The 27,308-nt window shown below is 46.0% G+C and overlaps 1 protein-coding gene across 1 annotated transcript in view; it reads left to right on the top strand.

Annotated features, from left to right (window-relative positions):
• Positions 1 to 26,948, top strand: part of LOC123097204 (O-fucosyltransferase 1) — a 35,740-nt gene extending 8,792 nt beyond the window's left edge. Inside the window, exons 6-9 of the mRNA XM_044518924.1 lie at positions 11,860 to 11,983; positions 12,055 to 12,338; positions 13,460 to 13,589; positions 26,050 to 26,948. Of these exons, the coding sequence (XP_044374859.1) occupies positions 11,860 to 11,983; positions 12,055 to 12,338; positions 13,460 to 13,589; positions 26,050 to 26,682 (1,171 nt within the window). The 3' untranslated portion in view covers positions 26,683 to 26,948. The remainder of the gene's footprint in view (positions 1 to 11,859; positions 11,984 to 12,054; positions 12,339 to 13,459; positions 13,590 to 26,049) is intronic.
• Positions 26,949 to 27,308: the final 360 nt, after the last annotated feature.

Here is a 27,308-nt window from a genome sequence, read left to right as displayed (position 1 = left end):
GGCGTTGTTGTCTGTTACTCCGAATTTCTCGGATGGCAGTGGCCGCTTCGCATCGACTCCTCTTATGGCTTCCGGACACGGTTGTAGCCGCTCTTCATCGACTTCCTTTGCGGCCTTCGCACGGTATGGCGCCTGCTCTACGTCTTTTCTCGCGGCTTCCGCATGCGGTGGTGGTCGCTCGAAGCCGACTCCTCCCGCGGCTTCCGCGCGCGGTGGTGGTCGCTCTACGTCGACTCCTCCCGCGGCTTCCGTGCGCGATGGTGGTCGCTTTACGTCGACTCCTCCCGCCGCTTCCGCGCGCGGTGGTGGTCGCTCTACGTTGACACCTCTCGCGGCTTCCGCGCGCGGTGACCGCTCTACGCCGACTCTCGCGGCTTCCACGCACGACGGTGATCGCTCTATGTCGGCTCTCCCAGTGGCTTCCACATCCGGCTCTACGTCGACTCGCTATTCTCGGTTGACTCTACACACGGCTTCCACGGGTGGTGGAGTCTGCTTATTATCGACAGGTGTTTCTACCTCGACCCCTTCCGCCATGTCCCTGTCTCCTCGTGAGATTGCGCAGCTGCAGTCTCTGCTTGCTACTTGGGATTCCTCACCGACAAGTTCTGCAGGTTCCGTGACTGACTCTTCTGGCAATAAGAAACCACCTTCTACTCATTCAGGTACATCCCCATGGATTCTTGATACTGGAGCATCTTTTCATATGACCTACGATTCTTCCACTTTGACCTCCGTTCGACCTGTTGAGTCTCATCTTCGTGTTCTTACGGCTGATGGCACTCCCCTTCCTGTAGCTAGTCGAGGCACTCTTAGCACTTCTTCATTCCATGTTCCCTCTGTCGCTCATGTTCCTCGACTTACCATGCAGCTCATATCTGGTGGTCAGATTGTTGATTCTAATTGTAGGGTCATCCTCGACTTTGATTCGTGTTCTGTCCAGGATCGTCGCACGGGTGCTCTACTTGGTGCTGGCCCTCGACGCTCTGATGGTCTCTGGGAGCTTGACTGGCTACGTCTTCCTTCCGCTGCCCCCGCTGCCAGTCTCGTAACCCCTGTTGCTGCATCTACCAGCTCTTTTCAGTAGTGGCATCATCGTCTTGGCCATTTATGTGGTTCTCGTCTCTCGTCTTTGGTTCATCGCGGTGTTCTGGGGCCTGTCTCCGGTAACGCTTCGTTGGATTGTCTGGGTTGTATAGGCTAGGTAAGCAGATTCAGCTACCCTATCCTCACAGTGAGTCGGTGTCTGAGCGCCCTTTTGACCTTGTTCACTCTGATGTTTGGGGTCCGGCTCCCTTTGCTTCAAAAGGGGGTCATCGCTACTATATTATCTTTATAGATGATTTTTCGCGTTTCACTTGGATCTATTTCATGTCTTCTCGTAGTGAGGTCTTATCTATATACAAAAAATTTGCTGTCATGGTTCAAACCCAGTTTTCCACTCCTATTCGTGTTTTTCGCGCAGATTCAGCTGGTGAGTATATCTCACATGCGTTGCGAGGATTCCTTGCTGAGCAAGGTACTCTTCCTCAGTTCTCTTGCCCTGGTGCTCATGCTCAGAATGGTGTGGCTGAGCGCAAGCATCGTCACCTTCTTGAGACGGCACGTGCGATGATGATCGCCGCCTCACTTCTAGGCTGACGCTGTTACCACTTCCACATATCTTATTAACATTCAGCCATCTGCTGCTCTACAGGGTGGCATTCCTCTCGAGTGTCTTTCAGGTCGCTCTCCTGATTATTCGGTGCTTCGCTTGTTTGGTTGCGTTTGCTATGTTTTGCTTGCCCCTCGTGAACGCACCAAACTGACCGCTCAGTCTGTTGAGTGTCTTTCTCGGATACAGTGATGAGCATAAGGGCTATCAGTGTTGGGATCCCATCGGTCGTCGGATGCGTATTTCTCGGGATGTGACCTTTGATGAGTCTCGTCCCTTCTACCCGCGTCCATCCTCCTCGTCCTTTTCCACAGAGGAATCTCTTTTCTTACATTTCTAGATACACCTCCCCCTGTGCCCAGTATTCCTACTCCTCGTCCCGCTGTTGCAGATTCGACACCGTCCTCTCCTACGGTTTCTTCTCCTCCCTCATCACATGACTCTCCACCTTCATCATCGACACCTTCACCTTCTCCACCTTCATTTGCGATACCTTCCCCTTCTCCACCTTTATCGATACATTCCCCGTCTCCATCTTCAGTGATTCCACCTCTTCCCTCCTTTCCTTTTCATTATACTCGACGTCCACGTACTGTGGACAAGTCTACTGATGTGCCCTCTACTTCTAGTGTGTCGTCTTCCTCCTCTCAGCCGACTTATGGTCTTCGTTCTCGGCCTTGTCTGCCCCTTGATCGATATTCTCCTTCTCGCTATGGTCTTCCGACCGTTCTTGAGCCGACTTCTTATCGAGATGCTATTGTGCATCCTGAATGGCAGTTTGCCATGGCAGAGGAGATTGCTGCTCTTGAGCGCACCGGCACATGGGATCTGGTTTCTCTTCCTCCCGGTGTTCGTCCCATCACTTGTAAGTGGGTCTATAAGATAAAGACTCGCTCTGATGGTTCTCTTGAGCGTTATAAAGCTCGTCTTGTGGCTTTCAACAACAGCATGGTCGCGATTACGATGAGACTTTTGCTCCCGTGGCCCATATGACCACTGTCCGTACACTTCTTGCCGTGGCCTCTGTTCGCCATTGGTCCGTGTCTCAGCTTGATGTGAAGAATGCCTTTCTAAATGGTGAGTTGCGCGAGGAGGTTTATATGCAACCGCCACCTGGGTATTCTGTTCCTGATGGCATGGTTTGTCGTCTTCGCCGCTCTCTTTATGGCCTTAAGCAAGCCCCCCGTGCCTGGTTTGAGCGCTTCGCTTCTGTGGTGACTGCCGCTGGTTTTTTGCCCAATGCTCATGATCCAACATTGTTTGTCCACCTTTCTGCTCATGGTAGGACTCTTCTTCTTCTATATGTTGATGACATGATCATCACTGGCGACGATTCTGAGTACATTGCCTTTGTCAAGGCCCGCCTCAGTGAGCAGTTCCTTATGTCTGATCTTGGTCCTCTTCGTTACTTTCTTGGGATTGAGGTTTCATCCACCTCTGATGGCTTTTATATTTTCCAAGAAAAGTATATCCAAGATCTTCTTACTCGTGCGGCTCTTAGTGATGAGCGCACTGTTGAGACTCCTATGGAGCTCAATCTTCACCTTCATGCTTCTGATGGCGAGCCCTTGTCTGATCCGACACATTATCGTCATCTTGTTGGGAGTCTTGTCTATCTTGCTGTCACACGTCCGGATATCTCGTATCCTGTCCATATTCTGAGTCAGTTTGTTTCTGCTCCCACTTCTGTTCACTATAGTCACCTTCTTCGTGTTCTATGCTATCTTCGTGGCACGATCTCTTGTCGTCTCTTTTTTCCCCATTCCAGCTCGTTACAGCTCCGGGCCTATTCGGATGCTACGTGGGCTAGTGATCCTTTGGACCGCCGTTCACTTTCTGCTTACTGTGTTTTCCTTGGTGGTTCTCTTATTGCCTGGAAGACGAAGAAACAGACTGCAGTTTCTCGTTCGAGTGCAGAGGCCGAGTTACGAGCTATGGCTCTTCTGACGACAGAGGTGACTTGGTTACGATGGTTACTAGAGGATTTTTGTGTTTCTGTTACTACACCTACCACCCTCTTGTCAGACAGTACAGGTGCTATCAGTATTGCGCGGGACCCGGTGAAGCATGAGCTTACCAAGCATATTGGTGTGGATGCCTTTTTTGTGCGCGCTGCTGTGCAGGATCATGTTATTGGTCTTCAACATGTGCCTTCCGAGTTACAGCTAGCAGACTTCTTCACGAAGGCCCAGACTAGAGCGCAGCATGGATTTCATCTCTCCAAACTCAGTGTTGTGGATCCACCATGAGTTTGAGGGAGGGGGGGGGGGGGGTGTTAGAGTTATATTGATGATGGCCTTTGGCCTTTTGTATTCTAGCTTCTTGGCATTCTCTTGTACTTGTATATATGATGACTTTGGCCTCCTAATAATATCAAGTTGCATATTCCTGACAAATTCCACGGTAATTAGTACAACTTTGAACACCCAATTCAAAATTGTCCATTCACTAGTATGGTATATAAAACTAAATTAAATCAAGAATCAAAGTTCATGCACGAACGTGTTAGGATGAATCCAAGGCTTTTATAAAAATGAATATGAACAATAAATCATGTTTCTATTGGTTAGCACTGATGTGCGCCTTGATATAATTACTAAGGAAAAAATATTTTGGGATCTTAAATACAAGTGTAGTAATTAGCCCCCCAAGCATGCATGTTTTCTCTTTAGCCCCCCCTGACATCTTCGTCAAGCTCCGCCACTGCTGCCATAGGGCCACTACTGGACACCTGTGGCGTATCTACATGCACGCTAGCATGCAGCCTACCTTGCCCCTTTCATTCGTGTAGTTGTGCAATACCATAACGCTATGGTTTGGCTTAGCGTCGTCGCGTTATCGCTGTCTGCAGTGCGGTGCATTGCTTAGCCAATGCCCTTCTCTTTTGTGCTTGTCATATGGTCCTAGTGTTAGGTATAGTATTCAAAGTAACAGACTACGATGTCACATTGAAACGTAGGTGTCAATCATTCAGTTATCGTTTTGCTAGATCAAATAGCCTCCACTATCTATGTTCCTTCGATGGCCTTGATTGCCCCGTGCTTGATTACTACTGTAACAACATAGTCATTTTTACCGCGTATTATTCCTGACCCCGCTACCTATATAACCAGTTGGGTTGTGGCTAGGGTTCATCATTCCATGTTTCCCAATTTTGCCTCTGTGACAAGACATATTACTCTATATTCATACATAAATCTGCCAGCTTCATCCGGCCTTGTTGGGAAACATAGTAGAAAAAGCAAAAAAAATTCGCCCTACGATCACCCAGGAACAATATGAAGATGCATAACGGGTTGTGATCAACGATCGTTACTGACCCCGGGAGTGCAGCGAAAGTAGACGAGTCGGTGTAGATTGTACCTGGAGTCTCTTGAACGTTGATGACGATTCCGCGAACCGCCTCGAACGATCCCTTGAACAGAAGACCGAAAGCACGGCCTCTCTACTTGGTTGCAAGCATACGGTCTTCACGATCTGGCAGCGCTTCGCTGTCCAGAGCTAATCGTCGACGGAGAATTAGAGGGAGGAGTTTAGAACCACACGGGGCTTCTAATTATGAGGATTAGAGGTGGCTAGGGCTCGCTCTAATTAGTCAACTAGGATCAACTAGAACGTGCACTAGATCAACTAGAGGAGGCTCCAAAACTTGTGTCCCAATAGGGAGAAATTCTCTAGTATATATAGGTTAGGAGGGGAGGAGAGGGCAGCCACAAAGGGAGGAAAGCCTCCCTTGGTGCGCTAGCCATGGGGGGAGTCCAACTCCCACCCCAACTAGGATTCGTATTTGGGGGGGGGGGGGGGGGCGCCACCTCCACTTGGGCCTTCATAGCCCAAGTTTCCTTCCACCTATTGTCTTTATTAGGCCCATTGATATTAAATTAAATATATATTTGTTCTAAACATTTTCAGACCATTATATATAAAATTTAACATCCCCGGAAACATTTCCCACCTATATATATTAATCGGTAATACCTGGTATTACCCGATATTCACCGAAACCCTTCCGGTGACCCCGAAACGCTTCCGGAACCTCTCGGAACTATTCTGCGCTTCCGGAACCTCTTGGAACTATTCTGGATACTAATGAAACAATTCCATAAATATATTCTCATCACTCCCGTCCTATTAACACTCAGCAGATCGTGATTACTTTAAGCTTCTGAACCCGTAGGTTCGGTAAACCATAGACATGAACGAAACCCTTCATTCAATGGCCGATAGCGGAACCGTGGACATCCATATCGGTCCCTATGATTACATGAATGATATTCGAGTGAACCTTTGGTTATCATGTAATGTTCCCTTTGCTTCGCGATACTTTACAAAACCCGGTGTGCATCAGTATCCTCCCGAGTCAACACCATGCTCACTAAACCGTTGCTCCCGTTACCGGTTTTGTTCTTCTTTCTTGTTGACGTGTTCCGACATCCCCGTGATGTAGTCACCTGTGTCTGCCAGACGACGATGGATGCCGTCACACCGAGAGGGCCCTAAGAATATCTCTCCATCGTCGGAGGAGCAAATCCCACTCTCGAGCTGTCCGGTCACTTGTCAAACTTTTCGGTGTGCCTGAAAGTTGTTGTTATGATCACCTTGTTACAGATGACGTTTGAGCAACCCCAAAGCCCACAGTCGAAGTGACCGAGACACTTATGGTCTGAGGAACTAAAACTCATGCTAACAATTCGTGTTATAACAGATGATTTTAGACGATATAATCACATAGTATAACAGACAAGTATTGGGTCGATTCAATATGATCGTTCTTCTAACGTCATACCCTCAATGTTGTTTTAGGACTATCATTACACTTAACGATATCCCAAGATCCGGAAAACGTGATCACCACCAACACTTGAGCCAGTCTTAGAGGCGAGACCCGGAACCTATTGTTACCGTTTATCATTCCACACGTGCATATGAGTTTTTCACTGAATCGCATATTCCAGGATCATAGCAGTTATAGCATGAAATATAAACTCTTAACTATGAATATGGAAATATAATAATACAATATTGTTGCCTCTAGGGCATATTTCCAACAGTCTCCCACTTGCACTAGAGTTAATAATCTTGTTAGCACTTTTAACTTTTACACCAATGGCATTCTGGTGTCAGTCCATGCTTTGCTTGTGGTATAGACGTCGTCTATCGAATCTGATAACTTCATCCACGTGTATCATTTGCATTTCTATGCATCTATCATGCTTCCATATGAATTCATAATTTGTGTGAAACCGGCTTTATATATATTGAATCACTGGTAGAACCTTTGATTCATTAGACCGAGTTATGGAAGCACTATTAAGAATAGTGTTCCAGTGATACAATCATCTAGAAACCATACCAAGCTCATGAATGAACTTCCGATTCATCACCCTTCATTTTTGCTTCTAAAGCAATAATATACTTAGCCTTCTGTTATAGAATTCACCATAGTAACTTTTTGGACCAATTCCAACTTACTATGCCACCATAAATCACTTTTAGTTTGAAATAAAAAAATCACTTGGAGCACAGATGAAGATTTTATCGATATACTATTTACAACGAGCCTTCATTGATGTAACTCCTTACAACGATCTCTTCATTTTCTTCGTGTGTGAGAAAATGTCATTAATCCTTAACGACATTTTTCATTTTTGTCCTATGATCAACAATTTGACCATACTAGTAACTTTTACTTACAATTAACTTGGGAGTATTGGAAATATCTGATTGTTTACATACATGGAATACAAGTGTAGTTGAAATCATATTTTGCTCATTAGTATTTCAGGATACCGACTCCTTCCATGTGACATTGACAAGAAACTCTTCTTGACATTTTACATACTAAGCCGCTTTAGTATTCTGTCAATATGTATCTTGGCTAAGTCTGATTAGACACTATTATCTCCATAGGTCATTATGTCTAATACCAAGACTATTCATGGCCTAAGTATTTTACTGAAAAACTAGTTTCAGTAAAGTCAATCTGTGTCAAGAAATTTACATATCTTCCAATCAACAATATGTCATATACATATAATGTTTTGAAATATTATCATGCTCCCACTTACTTTCTTGTAAATACAAGCATCTTCGCTTTACTCGATGAAATCAATTTATTTGACCATTTCATCAGTACGAAGATTCCAACTCCACTCTGCTTGCTTCAGATCATTATAGGACCTCTTGAAGTTTGCATACTTACTAGCATCCTTTGGATCGACAAAATTACCTTGGATCGTATCAAACATGCAACCTTGGTTCTATTTTCATCTCATGGGTATCATTTTGACATCCATCTGTTTTATCTCATAATTGAACTATTTAATAATTGCTAGTTTAACCCGAACTGACTTTAAGCATTACAGTATTACTATGATGAGACAATCTCGTCATAGTCAATTCTTTGATCTTGTCATAAACTATTTGTAGCAGGTCAAGTATTGTAAAACATCTTTATCTTTGTCAGTTTATAGATCCATTAGTATTCTTTAGACTCTAAGTCTTTCGAAGGGTTCATCAAGTTCTAAGCTTGAATTATATGAATGGATACTATCTCGGATTATGTTGGCATATAGCCAATTTTCGGAGTCAGGGCCCATCAACGCTTCTTTGTGATTTATAGGTTCATTGTTTGCCCAACAATATTTCGTCTGCATACCACAAAGGTCTGCATGAATTTTCCCAACCTATATAGTTCAGCTGCAAGTTCGACCGTAGTCTCTATATCTCATGTAGAGGCTTTCGTATCCGTCGCAGTAAGAAATTATAGAATTACTTCCAGTGTTTCTTTTCTTTGAGCTGATTACGAAGATTCCATAATCTTGTCGAGTTGCACTGTCCCCCATTCACTCTTTTGTAGAAAACATTTTCTTCAAAACTTTCGCACTCTGTGGCAACACTTTGCCTCGGCGTAGTGATAGAGGAATACCCAACTATTTGGGATAACCTACAAAGTAGCACTTATTTCAATAAATTTGATGGCGCTCCTTTTTCAGTGTAAAAGCCACAGTCTCTAAAGCATCACTTTGAATCATCTTTGATCTCACCATGTCATACATAGTTTGATTGCATCTACTCAAAACAATCTACTCTCAGTAGTGTTTCTAGGAGGTGCAACCTATACAATTCGTTTATAGCTCATCAGACATTTGCTAAATTTGTAACTTAAATATTCTTTTCTGCAATCCAATTGTAGAAACATAATTTTCTTGTTACAATAATTTCTACTTCATTCTGAAAACCTTTTGAAACACTTCAAAAGATCCAGATTTATGTCTCAGTAAATATAAATATCTACTTGAGTCATCTTGAAGATAGATAAATCCACTGCTTGCAACAACACTTATTGGATTACATACATCGATATGCATATCTCCAATTATTTTTGTTGCTCGTTCTTTATGGCCTGCGAACAACATTTTAGTTTACTTCATTAATTGGACGAAACTTGCAAGTGTCAGATGATTCTCAATCAGTTGACTTCAAAATTCATCACTATGAAATTTCTCCATGCTGGTTTCTCCAATGTGACTAAATGCAGTGCCACACAGATATGGTATTCTTTTAGTCTTGCGACATTTAGCGTCTGTGTTATGGATGTTCAATTTTATTATCGATATTCATAATATACATCTTATTCACAATAAGAGTATGCCCTTTTGTTCATAATATCGAACAACTATTGTTCTGTCATCAACAACCTCCTTCATAACATCGAACAACTATTGTTCTGTCATGAAGAACCTCCTTGCAACTTCTATGCAATGGGCTAGAGTGTACAAAAACTCTAAAATGAATTATGATAATAAATACAGAGGAAATACACTGATAGAAATACTGTAACCTTTTACAATCCATCAAAATATTTTAACCTCATTATATGTTGGTCATTTAGGCCGTTCGGAGTTTCTTTGCAATGATTGGCAATAATATGCAATCGAGTCGATATCCTTGTGATTAACCTTTTAACCACAATACCGAAGAATTAGTGATCAACAAATTGATCATATTTCCAAAGAATTACACTTTACTTGACCAACCACCTTTACATCTCATAACTTGTATGACATTCATACCTGAGCTGGACATTCCGGTCTTCTTTTCTTTCTGCCTTTTACTTATAGTTTTACTTCAATATTTCTTTTATTCTCAGAAGAAACAACAACTTTAAGAGTGGCATGAGCCCTGAACTTCCCTAGGCGTGTGAGTCTCATTACATCCTTTGGTTCTGTTCTTTCTCTACAAGTTTTCACCGTCAACACATGACTGGCTTTCTTCCGGATCTTACACATTTCAGTCTTAAACATAGTTGAACACTTCTCTAGAATTTGCAAACAGAACACTCCTTTAGATATCGCATATCTTTCTAGCCTTTGTTTTTGAAAACAATTTTCAGTTCCAAGAATATCACATAACTATCCCAAACATTATGAAGTTCGGGTTTCTCGGAAGCAAGCAGACCGTAATGCAATTCTAGCTTTTGGACCGAAGGACGTGAGTCTCGTCACGAGTAGTAGGGCTTATGGGAGCCAATCAAGCAGGCATACTATGGGAGTTACAGGTCGGCAATGAGAATAGCATAATAGACGATGCTGCGCACCACTCTGCTGGTGCAGTGCCAGGCTATGTAGTCACAATTCACAACAATGTGCCCGTCGACTGCTTCGTGTGGCAAATGCCGTCGAATCACACCTCGATCACTGCCTAACCTTACGTAGTTACTCCTGGGCTGCTGCCTTGTCGCTTAGCCACACTGGCTCGCACACGTTGACACTGTGACCTTTGCCATATGTGGGTGCCTTGCCTAGTTTGTGCCACCATTTTATGGAGTCTTGAGTCCTGAGCGGTTCATGCACTCTGCTGCCATATCACATGTGCGTCTGTTGTTGCCCAACTCATCAATGTGGCTATCAATGCAATTGTGCTGTTTGGTCCTTGTTGCGAGCTCTGTTGCAGCATCTTTGGGGCCATTGTCCATACATGCTTGGGCTGGAGATTACCCCCCCTGTAAAATGAGAAAATCTAAAATTTAACTCAGTCAAAACCTTCTTGGCCTCGGCTAGTTGGCATTTTGACCAGGTTTTACAAATGCTGCTTCATAATTATAAAAGGTGTTCTAAATGTGCAATTTCCGACCAAGTTTTACAAATGAGGTCTTATGCAAGTAATGGAATCATTGGCATATTCAGTACAAGCCATTTAAAAGTAACTCTTAGCATTTCGGGTTGGACAAATGGCACAAAACCAATTGCCCCGCATTACACTATAAAATTGTGTAATAGCTGTACATGTGGCATTTACATTTACTTTTCATTGCTTAGACCTTCTACCTGTAGCTATGCAGTAATGCCAGAATTAAGTTGTTTCTATGACATAAGTTCCTCTTTGTGCTGCAATCTAATGCCAGGCAAATCCTTTTATCGTCGTTTTTCTTTCCGGGCTCATTCGGTTTGGAGGAAATTTTGGAGGATTCCTATGGGATTTTCTTCATATGTTTAGCATTCGTTTCATAGGAATAGAAGTACTTGATTCCTTAGGATTGTGTCCGTCCATATTGACCTGATTCCTTAGGATTCTTAGTATTTGGTAAGACCTCATTGAAAATTCCGAAGGATTAGAGAGCACGGTAATCCTGATGAGTAGGATCCAGAGGAACTCAGGCAGAAGTACTGCGTCCTTGATTGGGTCGCACATGTCAACTGGTTTTTCAGAGACCTAAAAGGGCGAAGCCCTGGGTAGGGCATCTTAATCCTTTACTTTTTCTATTCCTCTGATTTGCTTGTAAAACTGAATTAGCCCTTCATCTGTAAAAACAGATTATTTCCATTTCTTAAGCAAAAGACACTTCTGCATATTCTCAAAATTAAGTACTGTTTGTTCGATTTTCGAGTTCCAGCTACGTGGTACTCCCTCCGTAACTTAATACAAGACGTTTTTTGACACCGTGACAGTGTGAAAAAACGTCTTATATTAAGTTACAGAGGGAGTATCTTTCTGTTATAGGAATCAAGTAAGATAATAGGCTTCACAAATGATTTACATGTAGTGTGCTTCATTCCTCGTAGGAACATTTAAATTCAGCTTTGCTGTTCTATATATTTGAAACTGCCTTTTTGTCAGCATTTTTGGTTTGTTCTGAATGATCTTGGCATGATGGTTCCTGTTTGATGTTTTTACTTATGGTTTCTATTTATACATGCAACCAGTGGTTTCATAGGTATTTATGATGTTCCCCACTTCATCAAGACATTAAAATATGATGTCCGTATTGCTACGAGCGTTCCAGATATCATTACAAACGGAAAAACTAAGAAGCTGAAAGCCTACCAGGTGAAAGAAAAGCTCACTAGTTTCAGTTATACGAGTGAATAACTCCAGAGACTAATATGTGTTGCTAACAGATCCGGCCACCTCGAGATGCACCGGTAACTTGGTACACGACAGTTGCTTTAGAGAAGATGAAGAGTTATGGGGCTATCTATTTAACTCCATTTTCACATCGCTTGGCAGAAGATATAAATGATCCAGAGATCCAGAGACTTCGATGCCGGGTGAATTATCATGCATTACGATTCAAGCCAAACATCATGAAAACAAGCAGTGAGATAGTGAATAAGCTCCGCTCAGAAGGCCATTTCATGTCGATTCATCTTCGGTTTGAGATGGATATGCTTGCTTTTGCTGGGTAGAACATTGACTAACCACACTGTGTGATTACACAATTCAGTCATTCACATTTATAATAGTCAGTTTGTTATTCACTTGTCATCATATATGCTTTGCTATGCATCCAGAAATGGAGAAACGCATCCATGTATTCTTTATTGCAGTTCATTGTAGGCTACAGAAAAGCTAACAAGAGCATTGTAGAGCCTTAGATATCATAACATTACTCAACTTTTCATCAAATTTTTGAAATGATGTCATTAACCAAACTAGCAAAGTACCTGTGGCTTGCACTGGACTCATAATAAATCAATGTGCTCGCAAATCTTAAAAACAGTTAAATAGGTTATACCATCTAACTTAGGCTTCATCCTGATTTGGGTTGTATAACAATCCTCTCAAAATAAAATAAAAACACAGCACTTCGATTGTGGGCTAGTTCAATAAATACCGTTTGATTTCTTTGTTATACCCTTTGTGTATGGATTAGATGGTAAGAAGCTAGAACCCTCTTGATAAGGTGCCAAGTTTGACTCCGCTGCTGCCTCAATTGTTTATTTCTGCCTTTTTTTGGCAAAAAGATCCCACATGTGAGAGTAGAGAAGGGTGGGTGAATCTGCCACCAACTCAAAACCTTTAGAAGTAAGATGGGAAATGATAAACTCACACCATTGATATTCTGTATCATGGTCATTTGTGCTCTCTTGTACTAGAACTTTGGGATACATTTATATTGCATTTTTATAGTTCTACAGATGATCAGCTTGTTTTTTTACTAGAGACAAGCTATGCTACACAGGGATGTGGTTACCGGGAGAAAAAACCGGTTACCGTGAATCTTGGTACCCCATGAGAAATCGCCTTACCGGGTGAAAAATCCCGAATTTCAAACTCAATAAATTTTGAATGAATTTTGTTTGGATCCAAAATTCATTAAAAAAGGCCTCCGGTAACGGCCTGTTTTTTCTGGTTACCACGGTAACCAGAAATCTCGGTGCCCCATGAGATTTTTTAGCATTTGGAATCCAAAACCTTGATGCTACATCGCTGATAACAAAGATTTGATAAATGCAGTGGTTATTTTGCATATCTTAGTTTTACATTGCTGGCCATGGCTTATTTTCTACATGAAAAATGCAGGTGCATTGATATATTTACACCTCAGGAACAGAAAATTCTGATCAAGTACCGCAAGGAAAATTTTGCAGAAAAAGAACTTGTCTATAGGGAAAGACGGCTCATTGGAAAGTGCCCTTTAACTCCAGAAGAGGTAATGAATCTTTTTAGATACATTGCTCTGGATATTTCTGTAGTGGTACTTATTCAACTATGTTCTGAAATTAGGAGTTACTCCCTCCATTCCAAAATTAGTGTTGTGCTTTTAGTTCAAATTTGAACTAAAACCGCGACACTTATTTTGGAACGGAGGGAGTACTTGTAAACTGGAATACCAAATTGAAGGCCAACTGAGTAAATTTTATCCTTCATGGCATAACGATTGTTCTGGACCAGAAGTCTATCCAGAACTATGAGTAAATTTAGTGATTTCGATACTACCCGTCTAGTATATCCAAAGCTACAACCAAATATTATTGCTATTTAGTGCACATACCTTACCTGCCAGAGTGCCACTTTCTGGCTACAACCAAATATTGCAGTTTGTTTACTTCGCTAATTATTATTTTGAACGTTGAATGTTCTTTTTTAAAAGTCCACTTCAGCTTTCAGCCCTCAACTACATTCTGAGTTGGAAACTTGAACTGTATAAATTGTCCTCTGTACAACCTTAGGTGGTTTTACGATTAGTTTTTTGTTTTGTTTTGAAAAGGTGTATTACTTAGGAAGAAATAATTTGGTATAAAATCGTGCAACACTGCCGTGGAGACGCAGGTTGGGACAGAGCCTTGCAGAACACCCCCACACGACACAGTACACCCATATTGAGCAAGCTCATGGGCAGTCCTGTTATAGACAGGAGGAACTGTTGGAATTGTGTCGAATAATTGTACAAGGCAGGTTACAGTTAGACTTGGATTCAAGCTCTGTGTACATAGGGTACAGAGACATGTTCTAGTAGGACACTTGTATCCTAGGCCTCTTATATAATGTCGTGGTAGACACATATATAATCTATGCCAACATACTAGCACAGGCATGCAGGGGGAGCCGGCGGCATGTGACGGCGCCCGGGTGGCCGGTGTGTGGTCTTGTAGCCGTGGGAGGAGTTTTCATAGTCAGACCCTAGGGATGTAGCCGATGTTCGGTGAACATCATTAACAAATCGGCCGTGCCTCGTGCGATTGCTTGGTCCTCGGTAGATCGACTACACGCCTTCGATTATTCTAACAAGTGGTATCATGAGGAAGGTTCAAGGAGGTCACGGATTGTTGATCTAGAGGAAGAGTGCCAATTTCGTATGATTCACATGGCAGCAGGAGCGAAGATCAGATCGGGTTCAGAGGCGATGAGTTTGAGACTGCACGCGATGTGGCTATCAAGGTATGGGCACGATGAAGCAATTGGAATGCGAAGACATGTAGCAGCAGAGGCCCTCATCGTGGGTGATCTCGGCGAGATTGATTCGATTGGCAGAACTCAGTGGTGGCTGCGGACGATTTTACGTGGCATGTGGCAGGGGCACGTGCACGTGCGCATGCGCGTGGGTAGCAGTAGAAGACCTAGCGTACAGCTACTGGAGGCTTGAGTGAGGCGGGTTGGCCTCAAGAGGGGCTGGCTGGTGCGCTGTGGGATGGCGGAAGCAGCTGTTGACGGAAGCCTAGGTAGAGAGCTGCTATGAAGGTCAAAACCTAGGTGGGGAGTGGTGCTGCCACGGCAAGCTGCCCAGTATGAGATTTGGTTAAGAAATAAAAATCGGTTCTGGAAGGTGTTGCAGCGCGTTGGAACATGGGGTTCGCTGGCTGCTAGCATGTTTATCTCGAGCGTGGAAAAAAAGAGAACAAGAAAATTAGTCAGGAAGTCACGGGGTGCTACAGGTGTGGAGCTGATATAGTAATGGAATTGCTTGGACTACTGTTTTTTTGCTTCGTACGCCAAGGAGATGGCGGCATGGCAGCAGTGGTGTTGTTCGGCTAGCAGTCAAACGGGAACCGAGGATGGCGAATCGTGTGTATAAGGCTCAGAGGAGTCTGGAGCGCGTTGTGGCAGGAATGCAGGATCATGCACAGTGGCGGAGCTTCAGCCACTTCTCTGGGCGGGCCAAAACAGGTCTGGTTAGGAAATACCATTGAAATTTCGCTTTCAGGGCCCAGATACAGTACCAGTCTTCATTGAATTCCTGCTGGGCTGGGTGGGCCATGGCCTGGTTTGGCCCAGCCGTAGCTCTGCCCTTGATCATGCATACACAGAGGGCTTGTGCGGCTTCCAGGAGACTTGACCGGGAGCATGGTTGACATGACGTAGGGTGGAGCACGGTTGCAGTCGCCAGTCGGTTAAGTTCAGCTGGGTTGGATTATACAGTCTAATGGATCGACGTGAGTCGGTCAGTATAGAAAACGGCGGTGATTTCAGCGACGATGACATATGAGCGTGATGCTGATAGTGACCGACTTATGGGGTGTGGAAACACGTGGTGCGGACCTGAGGGCTTGTGCTGCTTCGACAAGACTATGGCTATGACACAGGGTTGATTGAAGACAGCGTACAGATGGGAACTTAAAGTCGACGGGGCACGGGGTAGCACGGCCAGCTACATGGAGTCATGCTGAAGGTGGAGCTGGAGTGATGGAAGACTTCATTTGGTGATGATGGAGGGGCTACGGTGTAAGGATATCGAGAATCGAAGCCTATTTTAGCGGGTAAAGCGAGATACGTGGTTCGGACTAGGGCCCAGTGGTCTGATGAAAATGTGGTACTCAAAATTTGTTGGTGATCATCGGTGGTTCTCTGTAGTGGTGGTTGAGGTGGTGTGGGCTAGCTACCCAGGAGAGACATGGTATAATGTTAAATCAAATGTACATGGAGGTTCGACGCATGGAAGAATCCAAGATGGCGGAGAACATTTGCCACGGTGGATTTTGCTGGAATTGTGTCAAATACTTGTACAAGGTAGGTTACAGTTGGACTTGGATTCAAACCGTGTGTAGATAAGGTACGGCGACGTGTTCGAGTAGGGCTTATTCTAGGCCTCTTATATAATGTGGGGATAGCCTGGGTTGCCGGTGTGCGGTATTGTAGCGGTATCATGGGGAGGAGCGCTCATAGTCAGGCCCTAGGAATGTAGCCGATGTTCGGTGAACCTTGTTAACAAATCTCGGTATTGTGTCTTGTGTGATTGCTTGGGTCCTCGGTAGATTCTACACGCCTCAGATTATTCTAAGAGGAACCAACGCCGTACTTGCCGCAGTAGAACGACGTTGTTGAATGCGGAACCAAACAATGGTCGGGATGGCGTGCAACATGATGAAGGCGAACGGCATGCCGGACTACTAGAGGAAGACAATGACCACCATGTACATCTTCAACCATGCGCACACTCGGAGCGTCGAGGCGATAACGCTCTACGAGGCCTGGCACGACAAGAAGCCTGAGGTCGAACACCTGTGCGTCTTTGGCTGCGTCGCGCATGTCAAGATGGTGCGGCCAAATCTCAAGAAGCTGGACAACCGAAGAATGCCCATGGTGTTCATCGGGTATGAGCCGGGGTCCAAAGCTTATCGGGTGTACCACCCCACCAGCCACTGTCTACACGTCTTTTGTGGCGTGGTTTTCGACGAGGATGTGAGCTGGAGCTGGGGTTAGGAGGCGGACCACCTTGGTGGCACCTTTACCATCGACCTCATCGTGCATGTAGGGGCGACGGCAGCGTCAGGCGGAAATGCGGCCATGGCAGCACCAGGACCATCTGCGGCAGCGGGCGAAAACCCTGCCATGGCAGCCACCCCAGCGGTCCTTCCTCAACACCTAGGAACGCTGCCATGGCAGCCAACACCCTAGAGCTTGCCGGCATGCAGGAAGTGGAGTTCGCGCCACTATAGATGCTCAATGATGCCAACGACCCCGACGCCGTGCACTGGTGTCGCCGCGTCACCGATCTGCTTGATCAGGGTGCGACTAACCCGGGAGAGGCGGAGCGCTGCCTTTTGATGTCGGAGGGCGAGCTGGCGAATTTTCCCGACGCGGAGCCCTATGTTGCTTGGCGGGCCACGGTGATGGACGAGATGGCGCCCATTGAATCTAATAGGACTTGGTCCCTCTCTGATCTTCCCGCAGGTCAGCGACCCATTGGTCTGAAGTGGGTGTTCAAGGAGAAAAAGAACACCGTCGGCGAGATGATCAAGCACAAGGCTCGGCTCGTCGCAAAGGGCTGCGTGCAGCGCGCCGACATCGACTTCAAGGTGTTTGCACCAGTAGCTCGCCTCGACTCTGTGCGCGTGCTGCTCGCTGTCGCTGCCTAGGAGGCCTGGGATGTGCAGCACCATGACGTCAAGTCGGGTTCCTCAAGAGTGACCTTGATGAGGTGTACGTGGTGCAGCCTCCTGGATTCGTGTGCGATGGTGCCGAGAGCAAGGTGCTTAGCCTGCACAAAGCCCTCAACAGTCTTTGTCAGCCACCACACGCCTGGAACGTGGAGCTTGACAGCAGCCTCGCTGCGTTCGGCTTTGACAAGTGCCCATCAGAGCATGCGGTGTACATGCGCAGCGCTGTAGGCGAGCGCCTTCTCGTTGGAGTGTACGTCGACGACTTGATCGTCACCGGCGGAGATCAATGGCTTCAAGTGGGAGATCTGGCGGGCGACGTCGACAATCGGAAGAGCACAAGCGGCACCATCTTCATCCTCGGAAGGTGCCCCGTGTCCTTGAAATTGGCAAATCACAACATAGTGGTGCTCTCGTCTTGTGAGGTAGAGAGGTGGAGTATGTTGCCATGGTGGGCGTGGCATGCCAGGGTATCTGATAGGTGAGCTGCTCGGGCGCCAGGACGGTGCCGTCTGTTAGGAATATGCAACTTGTATTCCCATGAGGCCATAGGCCGATATATATACATGTACATGTGTGGAACATATGCAGGAAACCCCTTATACAACGGGATAAATACAAAGGGGTACATGACTTATATTATAACTCTAACACCCCCCCTCAAACTCATGGTGGATGAACAACACTGAGTTTGGAGAGATAAAAGCCATGTTGTGCTCTAGTCTGGGCCTTCGTCAGGAAATCTGCCAACTGTAACTCGGAAGGCACATACTGAAGAGCAATAACCTGATCCTGCACAGCAGCGCGCACATAGAAAGCATCAACACCAATATGCTTGGTGAGCTCATGCTTCACAGGATCGCGCGCAATGCTAATAGCACCTGTACTGTCAGATAAGAGCAGAGTCGGTGTAGTGACAGAAACACCAAAATCCTGAAGTAACCACCGTAACCAAGTCACCTCTGCCGTCAAAAGAGCCATGGCTCGCAACTCAGCCTCAGCACTCGAACGGGAAACTGCAATCTGTTTCTTCGTCTTCCAGGCAATGAGAGAACCACCAAGAAAAACACAGTAAGCAGAAAGTGAACGGCGATCAGAAGGATCACTAGCCCACGTAGCATCCGAATAGGCCTGAAGCTGTAAAGAACTGGAGCTAGGAAAGAATAGACGGTGAGAGATCGTGCCCCGAAGATATCGGAGAACACGAAGGAGATGACTATAGTGAACCGATGTGGGAGCAGAGACAAACTGACTCAGAATATGAACCGGATAAGAGATGTCCGGACGAGTGACAGCTAGATAGACAAGACTGCCAACAAGATGACGATAACGCGTCGGGTCAGGGAGAGGATCACCATCAGTAGCACGGAGGTGAACATTGAGCTCCATAGGAGTCTCAACAATGCGCTCGTCAGTAAGAGCAGCACGAGCAAGAAGATCCTGGATATACTTTTCCTGGGATATAAAAAAGCCATCAGAGGTAGAAGAGACTTCAATCCCAAGAAAGTAGCGAAGAGGTCCAAGATCAGACATAAGAAACTGCTCACTAAGACGGGCCTTTACAAAGGCAATATACTCGGGGTCATCCCCAGTGATGATCATGTCATCAACATAGAGAAGAAGAAGAGTCCGACCACGAGGAGAAAGGTGAATAAACAATGCTGGATCATGAGCACTTGCTGAAAAACCAGCAGTAGTGACCACAGAGGCAAAACGCTCAAACCAGGCGCGAGGGGCTTGCTTAAGGCCATAGAGAGAGCGACGAAGACGACATACCATGCCATCAGGAACAGAATACCCAGGTGGTGGCTGCATGTACACCTCCTCACGCAGCTCACCATTAAGAAAGGCATTCTTAACATCAAGCTGAGATATAGACCAGTGGCGTGCAGAGGCAACAGCAAGAAGTGTACGAACAGTGGTCATATGGGCCACAGGAGCAAAAGTCTCGTCATAATCACGACCATGCTCCTGCTGAAAACCACGAGCCACAAGACGAGCTTTGTGACGCTCAAGAGAACCATCGGAGCGAGTCTTAACCTTGTAGACCCACTTACAAGTGATGGGACGGACTCCGGGAGGAAGAGAAACAAGATCCCAGGTACCAGTGCGTTCAAGAGCAGCAATCTCCTCTGCCATCGCAAACTGCCATTCAGGATGAACAACAGCCTGACGGTAAGAAGTCGGCTCAAGAACAGCAGCACCAGCGGTGGGAAATCCAAAGCGATCAACAGGCGGACGAGGACGAGAACGCAAGCCATAAGTAGGCTGAGAGGAAGAGGACGACTCATCCAAGGAGGCATCCACAGGTCGTGAACGACGAGTGTAATGCTGAGGAAAAGATGGAACAATAGAAGGAGGAATCGCCAAGGTAGAATCGGGGGGTGGCGACGAAGAAGTCACCGGAGATGAAGGTGTAGAATCCGGTGACATGCTAGGCGAGGAGACCGGGGAAGATGGTGGCTGCAAATCGACTGAGGGTGGAGAAGCAGAGGGAGTGGAACGAATAGGCACAGGCGCGACGGGGGTGATAGGTGAGTCAGGAAAAGTGAGGAAAGAGATATCCTCCACTGAAAAATCGAGGAAGATGGGCGTGGGTAGAAAGGACGAGACTCATCAAAAGTCACGTCTCGAGAGATACGCATCCGACGACCGATAGGATCCCAACAACGATAGCCCTTATGCTCATCACTGTAGCCTAAGAAGACACACTCAACAGACTGAGCGGTCAGTTTGGTGGGTTCGCGAGGGGCAAGAAGAACATAGCAAACACAACCAAACAGGCGAAGCATCGAATAATCGGGAGAACGATCAAAAAAACGCTCAAAAGGAACACCACCCTGCAAAGCAGCGGACGACTGAAGGTTGACGAGATAGGCGGAAGTGGAGATAGCCTCGGCCCAAAAATGAGGGGGAAGAGAGGCAGCGATCATCATCGCACGAGCCGTCTCAAGAAGGTGACGATGCTTGCGCTCAGACACGCCATTCTGAGCATGAGCACCAGGACAAGAGAACTGGGCAAGAGTACCCTGCTCAGCAAGGACTCCACGCAACATCTTGGAGATATACTCTCCAGCAGAGTCAGCACGGAAAACACGAATAGGAGTAGAGAACTGAGTGTGAACCATGGCAGCAAAACGCTTATAGATAGATAACACCTCACTACGAGAAGACATAAAATATATCCAGGTGTATCGAGAGAAATCATCTATAAAAATAATATAGTAGCGATGACCTCCTTTCGAGGCAAAGGAGCTGGACCCCAGACATCGGAGTGAACAAGGTCAAAAGGACGCTGAGACATAGTGTCACTATGAGGATAAGGTAACTGACCTGTTTACCAAGCCGACAACCCTGACAGTCTAAAGACACACCGCCGGAGACAGATCCAAGAAGACCACGTCGAACTAAGGATGAGAGACGAGAGCCACACAAGTGACCAAGGCGATGATGCCACTGCTGAAAAGAGCTGGTAGACAAGGCAACAGAGGGGGAAAGACTGGCGGCGGTGGCAGCGGAGGGAAGGTGAAGCCAGTCAAGCTCCCAGAGACCCTGAGAGTCACGGTGTCGGGGGCCAGCACCAAGGAGAGCACCAGTGTGATGGTCCAGAACAGAACAAGAGTCAAAGTCTAGAATCACCCGACAACCGGAGTCAACAATCTGACCACCAGAAAGGAGCTGCATGGTAAGTCGAGGAACATGAGCAACATTAGGAACATGAAAAGATGAGGTGCTAAGAATGCCTCGACCATTAACCGGGAGGGAGGTACCATCAGCAGTAAGAACATGAATAGGAGAATCAAGAGCACGAATAGAAGACAAGGTGGATGAATCATGAGTCATATGAAAAGATGCTCCAGTATCAAGAATCCATGGAGATGTACCTGACTGTATTGAAGGTGGTCTCACAATGCCAGAGGAGTCAGTAGCAGAACCAGCAGAACCCATCGGTGAAGAACCAGAGCATGCAACGAGCAAGCACCGAAGGCGCGTAATCTCCTGCTCAGTCAGGAGCTCAACTGAAGAGGTCGACGTAGATGCACCCGGCAATGAAGAGCCGGAGGCGGTCAGCAGACCACGAAGTCCCACAATCTCCTGCTCGGTGAAGTACATAGCTGAAGTAGACGACGCAGTAGCACTGGGAGAGGAGCGGCCACCAGGCCCACCACCACCTGTGGAAGCCGCCAGAGGAGGCGACATAGCATAACCAACATCATCCGTAGAGGCCGGTGAAGGAGACGAGGGCACATGCAGACAAGCCCCAAGCGCCAAAGGAAGACGCGGGTCAATAGAGTCATATGCATCAACACATCCGATGGGGGCCGTGAGAGGAGCCGGTGTAGAACGATAATCACCGATGAAAGTCGCAGGAGGAGTTGATGTAGAGCGACAATCACCACGTGCGAGAGTCGCCACAGGGGACGATAGCACAGACGGACGAGCACCAAGCACTGAAGAAAGGCACATGTGCGAGACGGGGTCAGTATAGCAAACACTGAAAACACCGTCAGGAATCACCTCAGAGCAGGCGAGAGACACCATGTTTTTTTTTTTTTTTTTAGTAATCAGCCGAATCAGTGGAAAATCCACACACAACGGCCAGGTCAAAGGACCCGAGCCCGATCGGATCAGGCAACACAGAGGGTCCCGATGCAGTGGTAGCAGTTAGCGCTCGCGGAACAAGACCTCCCGATGCAGACGGCCGCAGCCAACGCCCGGGTAACGAATCCAGCCGGAGATGGCGGGATCTGGCGAGGGACGGCGAAGGCCAGCAAGGGGCGGCCGGATCCGGCGAGGGACGGCGAAGACCAGCAAGGGTCGGCCAGATCCAGCGAAGACCAGCGATGGCGGCCGGATCGGGTGAGAGGCGGCGAAAAACCAACGGTGTTGACCGGGGCAGCCTCAACCCGCCGATCGATCTGCAGCAGGTAGTTCACGAGCGGGAAGAGCTCCTGCGGCTGGGAGGATGAGGCGGGCAGGTGGGAGAGAAGCAGGAACACGGCCGGGGAAGAAGACAACTGCGGCGGCGTTGCGAGAGATTTGATCGGGAGAGCACCAGTTGCTAGTGCGGAAAAAAAAACCTAGGCTCTAATACCATGTTAGGAATATGCAACTTGTATTCCCATGAGGCCATAGGCCGATATATATACATGTACAGGTGTGGAACATATGCAGGAAACCCCTTATACAACGGGATAAATACAAAGGGGTACATGACTTATATTGTAACTCTAACACCGTCGAGCTCTGCATCGACAACAAGTCAGCCAGTGAGCTGAGCAAGAATAATGTCTTCCACGACAAGAGCAAACATATCAAGCTCCGCTACCATTTCCTTTTCCAGTGCGTCGATGACAGGCAACATTGACATTCAGTATGTGCGCACTGGCGATCAGCTCGCCGACGTTCTGATGAAGGCTCTCAGACGTGCCCATTTTCAGGAGCTGTGCGACCGCATCGGCATTGTCAGAGTGCTGAATAAGTAGATTAGGGGGAGTTTGTTGGCTAATCTTGTTATTTCTTCAGCTTGTTAGTTTTAGCCGTAGCTAGTTTTCAGCTAAATTAGTCTTTGCACGACATGCACTTGTAAACCGATCGCCTGGGATGTGGGATGGCATGGCTCGTGTAGGGCATCGTGGGCACAAGCCACGATCGTTTTCGGTTGAATAAAAGCAGAAGAACGATGACAGAAAAGCTGCAAGTTCACAGCACACAACTCTCTCTCGCTCGCTGTGTTCATTGCCACTATCGGCTACATGTATAAGGTCTTTTAACTCAGACAGTCTGGAGCGGCCCCTCAGACTAGAGACCTTTAGGTTCCTCCCTCGAATGCACCGATACGGATACGGGTATCAGTATCGGACCAATACGGATACGTAAATTCGTCATTTTGAAAAAGTGCCAATACGGATACGTTTTACTATTTATTTATTTTTCAAAAAAAAAAAGGATTCAGAATGCCAACTGTGACGTTTTTACATGCATGGATTCCATGGTTCCCTGTCTTCTTTAGCAAATGAGCAGAAACTCTAGAGTAGCTACTCAAAGCTTCATGACCACAGTAGTCGCATTTCCATTTAGTGTTGCCCCCCTCTAGGTGATTTCTCTATGATTTGAACATGGCTCCACAATGGTGCGCTTAGATTTGTAGGTACAGTAGGAGGTTCAGCAGGAGGAGCCATCTGATGAGAAAAATGAGATCTTCACATATCAGAGGAGAAAGAAGAGGGGATGAGCTTGGCTGGGCAGGAGAAAAGGAGAAGAGAAGTGTACATGCTTGTTTGCTGCGTGACAGGAGGCGTTAGTGAGGAGTAGCAGCTCGTCGCCGGCCCTGGGTGAGTAGCTGCTAGGTACGCAGCCACCAGCCGCCGCCTGGTGTGAGCTCGGGAGAGAGGAACGAAAACTGGGAGGGAAAGGAAGGGAGCACTGGGGTACTAGGGTTGCTGTCTGCCTCTTAACTGGGCTCAGTGGTCTCTTAAATGGGCTGGGCCGTATCCAAAATGAACTGAAAAAGTATCCTTCAAGTATCTGAATTGTTTTAAATCGTTTATTCATGGATACTCCTTGGATACGTATCAGGGGCGTATCAGAGGAGTATCGGTATCGGATACGGTATCCGATACCGATTCGCTAGTTGCCTGAAGTATCGGTGCATTCGAGTTCCTCCGAATCCAGCTATCTCTCCATATACGGATCTTCTCTCCTGTGTGCACATGCTAAATGACACCTTGCTTTAGCAGCTCCAAATCGTGAACGATCCCTTGCCAACAAGCCGAAGCATTCTGACTAAAAGAAGAATCAACAAGATCGCCTGAAGGGTAACAGTTCGCTTTGAGTAGCTGAGCACACAAACTTTCAGGGTATGCAATAAGGCGTCAGGCTTGTCTCGCAAGAAGTGCTTGATTAAACAGTCTCAGGTCCCTAAAGCCCATGCCACCTTCAAGTTTTGGTCAAACAATTTTGTCCCAAGCCATCTAATGTACCTTCCTTTTATCTGTCTCCTCAACCCACCAGAATTTCCGGGTAATTTGCGATCACACAGCCCTGGCGAAAACTTGAAAATACTGTTGCATAAGTTGGGATTGTTTACACCATGGATTGATAAGAACTTCCTTAGCACCATCAGAGAGGTACTTCTCACTCCAATCCAAACATCTTTTGCTAAACTTGTCCTTGATGTACCGGAGGGCCCAAGTATTTCTCTTCGAAACCCACTGTTGTGATATCAAGACTTGGCTGATGTCAGACTGTTGATGCCATTTGTTTGCCACATCATCAAACAGGGAAAGATATAGATAGATGGTGAAATATGGCACGGGTGAAGGTGAGAGCTTACTGTGGTAACACAAACCTTACCCGTTCCGTCAGCATGAAGTGGTTTGTTTGATGACATGACATGACAGGCATGCACTATCCATGTCAGCCAAAATCACTTGTATAGCCACCCGAGAATGCGAAGTAGACGGTTTTGATACTTTGAGGTTGCCACTCCTATGGTTTTAGGGTTCAGGGTTGAAAAGTGGACCATTTTTTAGTCTAATATATAGCTGGCTTGACAGAAAGCTTGGTGCACAACTGCTATTCTGTACCTCCACCTTAATCTTCGTGGAGTTTATCCTTCCTCTGAAAGCAAGATCCATATACTCTGATCTACACCACTGTTTGACTGTTCTAGTCTATCTTGGAATATCAAATCTGGGTCCCCACTGTACACCCGTGTTCAGTTTGGTGGGGAATGGATGCCCGTGGTAATCTAGGTAAAAAAGTTACAAAATTCCTATGTATAGGAAAAAGAAATTTGGATGGACCGTATTTTCCTCGCCACGGATACAACGGCCACCCATTCCCCAAGAAACTGAATACTGGTGTACAATGGGCACCCAGGTTTGATATCCCAAAATTTCAGATTTTTTTTGAAATTTTCTGATTTTTTTTAATGCTATATTCATATAGGGGGGTGTGGCACCCGAGAGCTGCGATGCATTTTTGATGCCATATACTATCATGTTGTAAATGGGACATCTTGATGGACTAAGATTAATTATACTCTGTCCCAAAATAAGTGTCTAAAGCTTAGTACAATTTTGTACAAGTTAGTACAAAGTTGAGACACTTATTTTGGGACGGAGGGAGTAGGAATCAAAGTTTGAAGCATATGCAGGAAAACAGTATATGCTTGGTAAACATTTCAAAATTGTTCACAGACATTAAAATATGTACATTTCATAGCTGAACTTCTTGGTTGAAGAAAACTTCACATGGCTAATTCAAATAAACATTAATGTTGTTGTGCAGGTAGGTCTTATCCTTCGTGCACTGGGCTTTGATAATACAACACACATTTACCTTGCTTCTGGAGAGCTCTTTGGTGGGAAACGCTTCATGAGGCCCTTCAAGGCTATGTTTCCGCGCCTAGAAAACCATAGCTCCGTTGGACCTGGAAAGCTGGAAGAAAATACCCGTGGGCTGGCAGGTTCTGCAGTTGATTACATGGTCTGTCTCCTATCAGACATTTTTATGCCCACATATGACGGTCCAAGCAACTTTGCAAACAACCTCATTGGTCACCGCCTATACTATGGTTTCCGTACCACCATCACACCAAATAGGAAGGCCCTTGCTCCGATATTCATGGACAGGGAAGTAGGCTCGACAGCTGGTTTTGAGGAGCGAGTGAGGCAGGTCATGATGAAGACATATGTTGGTGGCCCCCACAAGCGCATTCATCCGGAACCTTTCTATACAAACTCATGGCCAGAGTGCTTTTGCCAGGAGAACCCTAGGAATCATGCAGACAAATGCCCACCAGACAATATATACGAGGTTCTGGAGAATCAATTTCGGAGTGAAGAGAATGAAGAAAGTATAGAAGTGAAAGCCACTAGTCAGACTGTTTCAATCAGCCAAACCGAAGAGACTGTGATTTAACTGAGGAACCAAACTGTTATTGTCTTAAGAGGACGAGACTGGATCATTTATGCCCGTAGCAGATTATTGCTTTTTCGAATGGATTGACTATCGAGGGTACGGTCGGGCCTAATAAACTGGGATGGAGGTAGTATTTCATCACAAAAAAATCACAAAAAATTACACATGTAGTGTACATCCATATGTGCATCTAGTTTTTTTGGAACTTCAGAATACCATTTTGGCACTATTGAAAATATAGTGCTCACTGGAGCGGGTGCACCAAAGTGTTCTTTTGTTGGCTCCCCGTTTCTCGTTTCTGTGATGATTACTAGCTTGGTGTTTTGTTGGAGACACATGATGGAACAAGAACCCAACTTTACATTACGAATGAAAGCACACCGCCAACCCTCTGGCCAGTGGTGAAAGATTGCAAGCTACGTTTCGTGGGATGATGCCCCAACCATCGGTTTCATTAGTCACTAGGTCTCGTTAGGTGATGCCTCAACCATAGGTTTCTTGAGCTGTTTCTAGCGGCACGCCATTGTGGTCTTCAAAGTTGGTACGGCGAGGGCATTTGCAGATGTCTCTTTCACTTGCTATCTGTTAAGTGCAATTTTCAAGTTTCAGCAAGCGCCGCATAATGG

Source organism: Triticum aestivum, chromosome 4D (assembly GCF_018294505.1).
Source record: "Triticum aestivum cultivar Chinese Spring chromosome 4D, IWGSC CS RefSeq v2.1, whole genome shotgun sequence".
Taxonomy (NCBI): domain Eukaryota; kingdom Viridiplantae; phylum Streptophyta; class Magnoliopsida; order Poales; family Poaceae; genus Triticum; species Triticum aestivum.
Note: the sequence above shows the minus strand (reverse complement) of the source record. Positions and strands in the feature narration are given on the sequence as shown.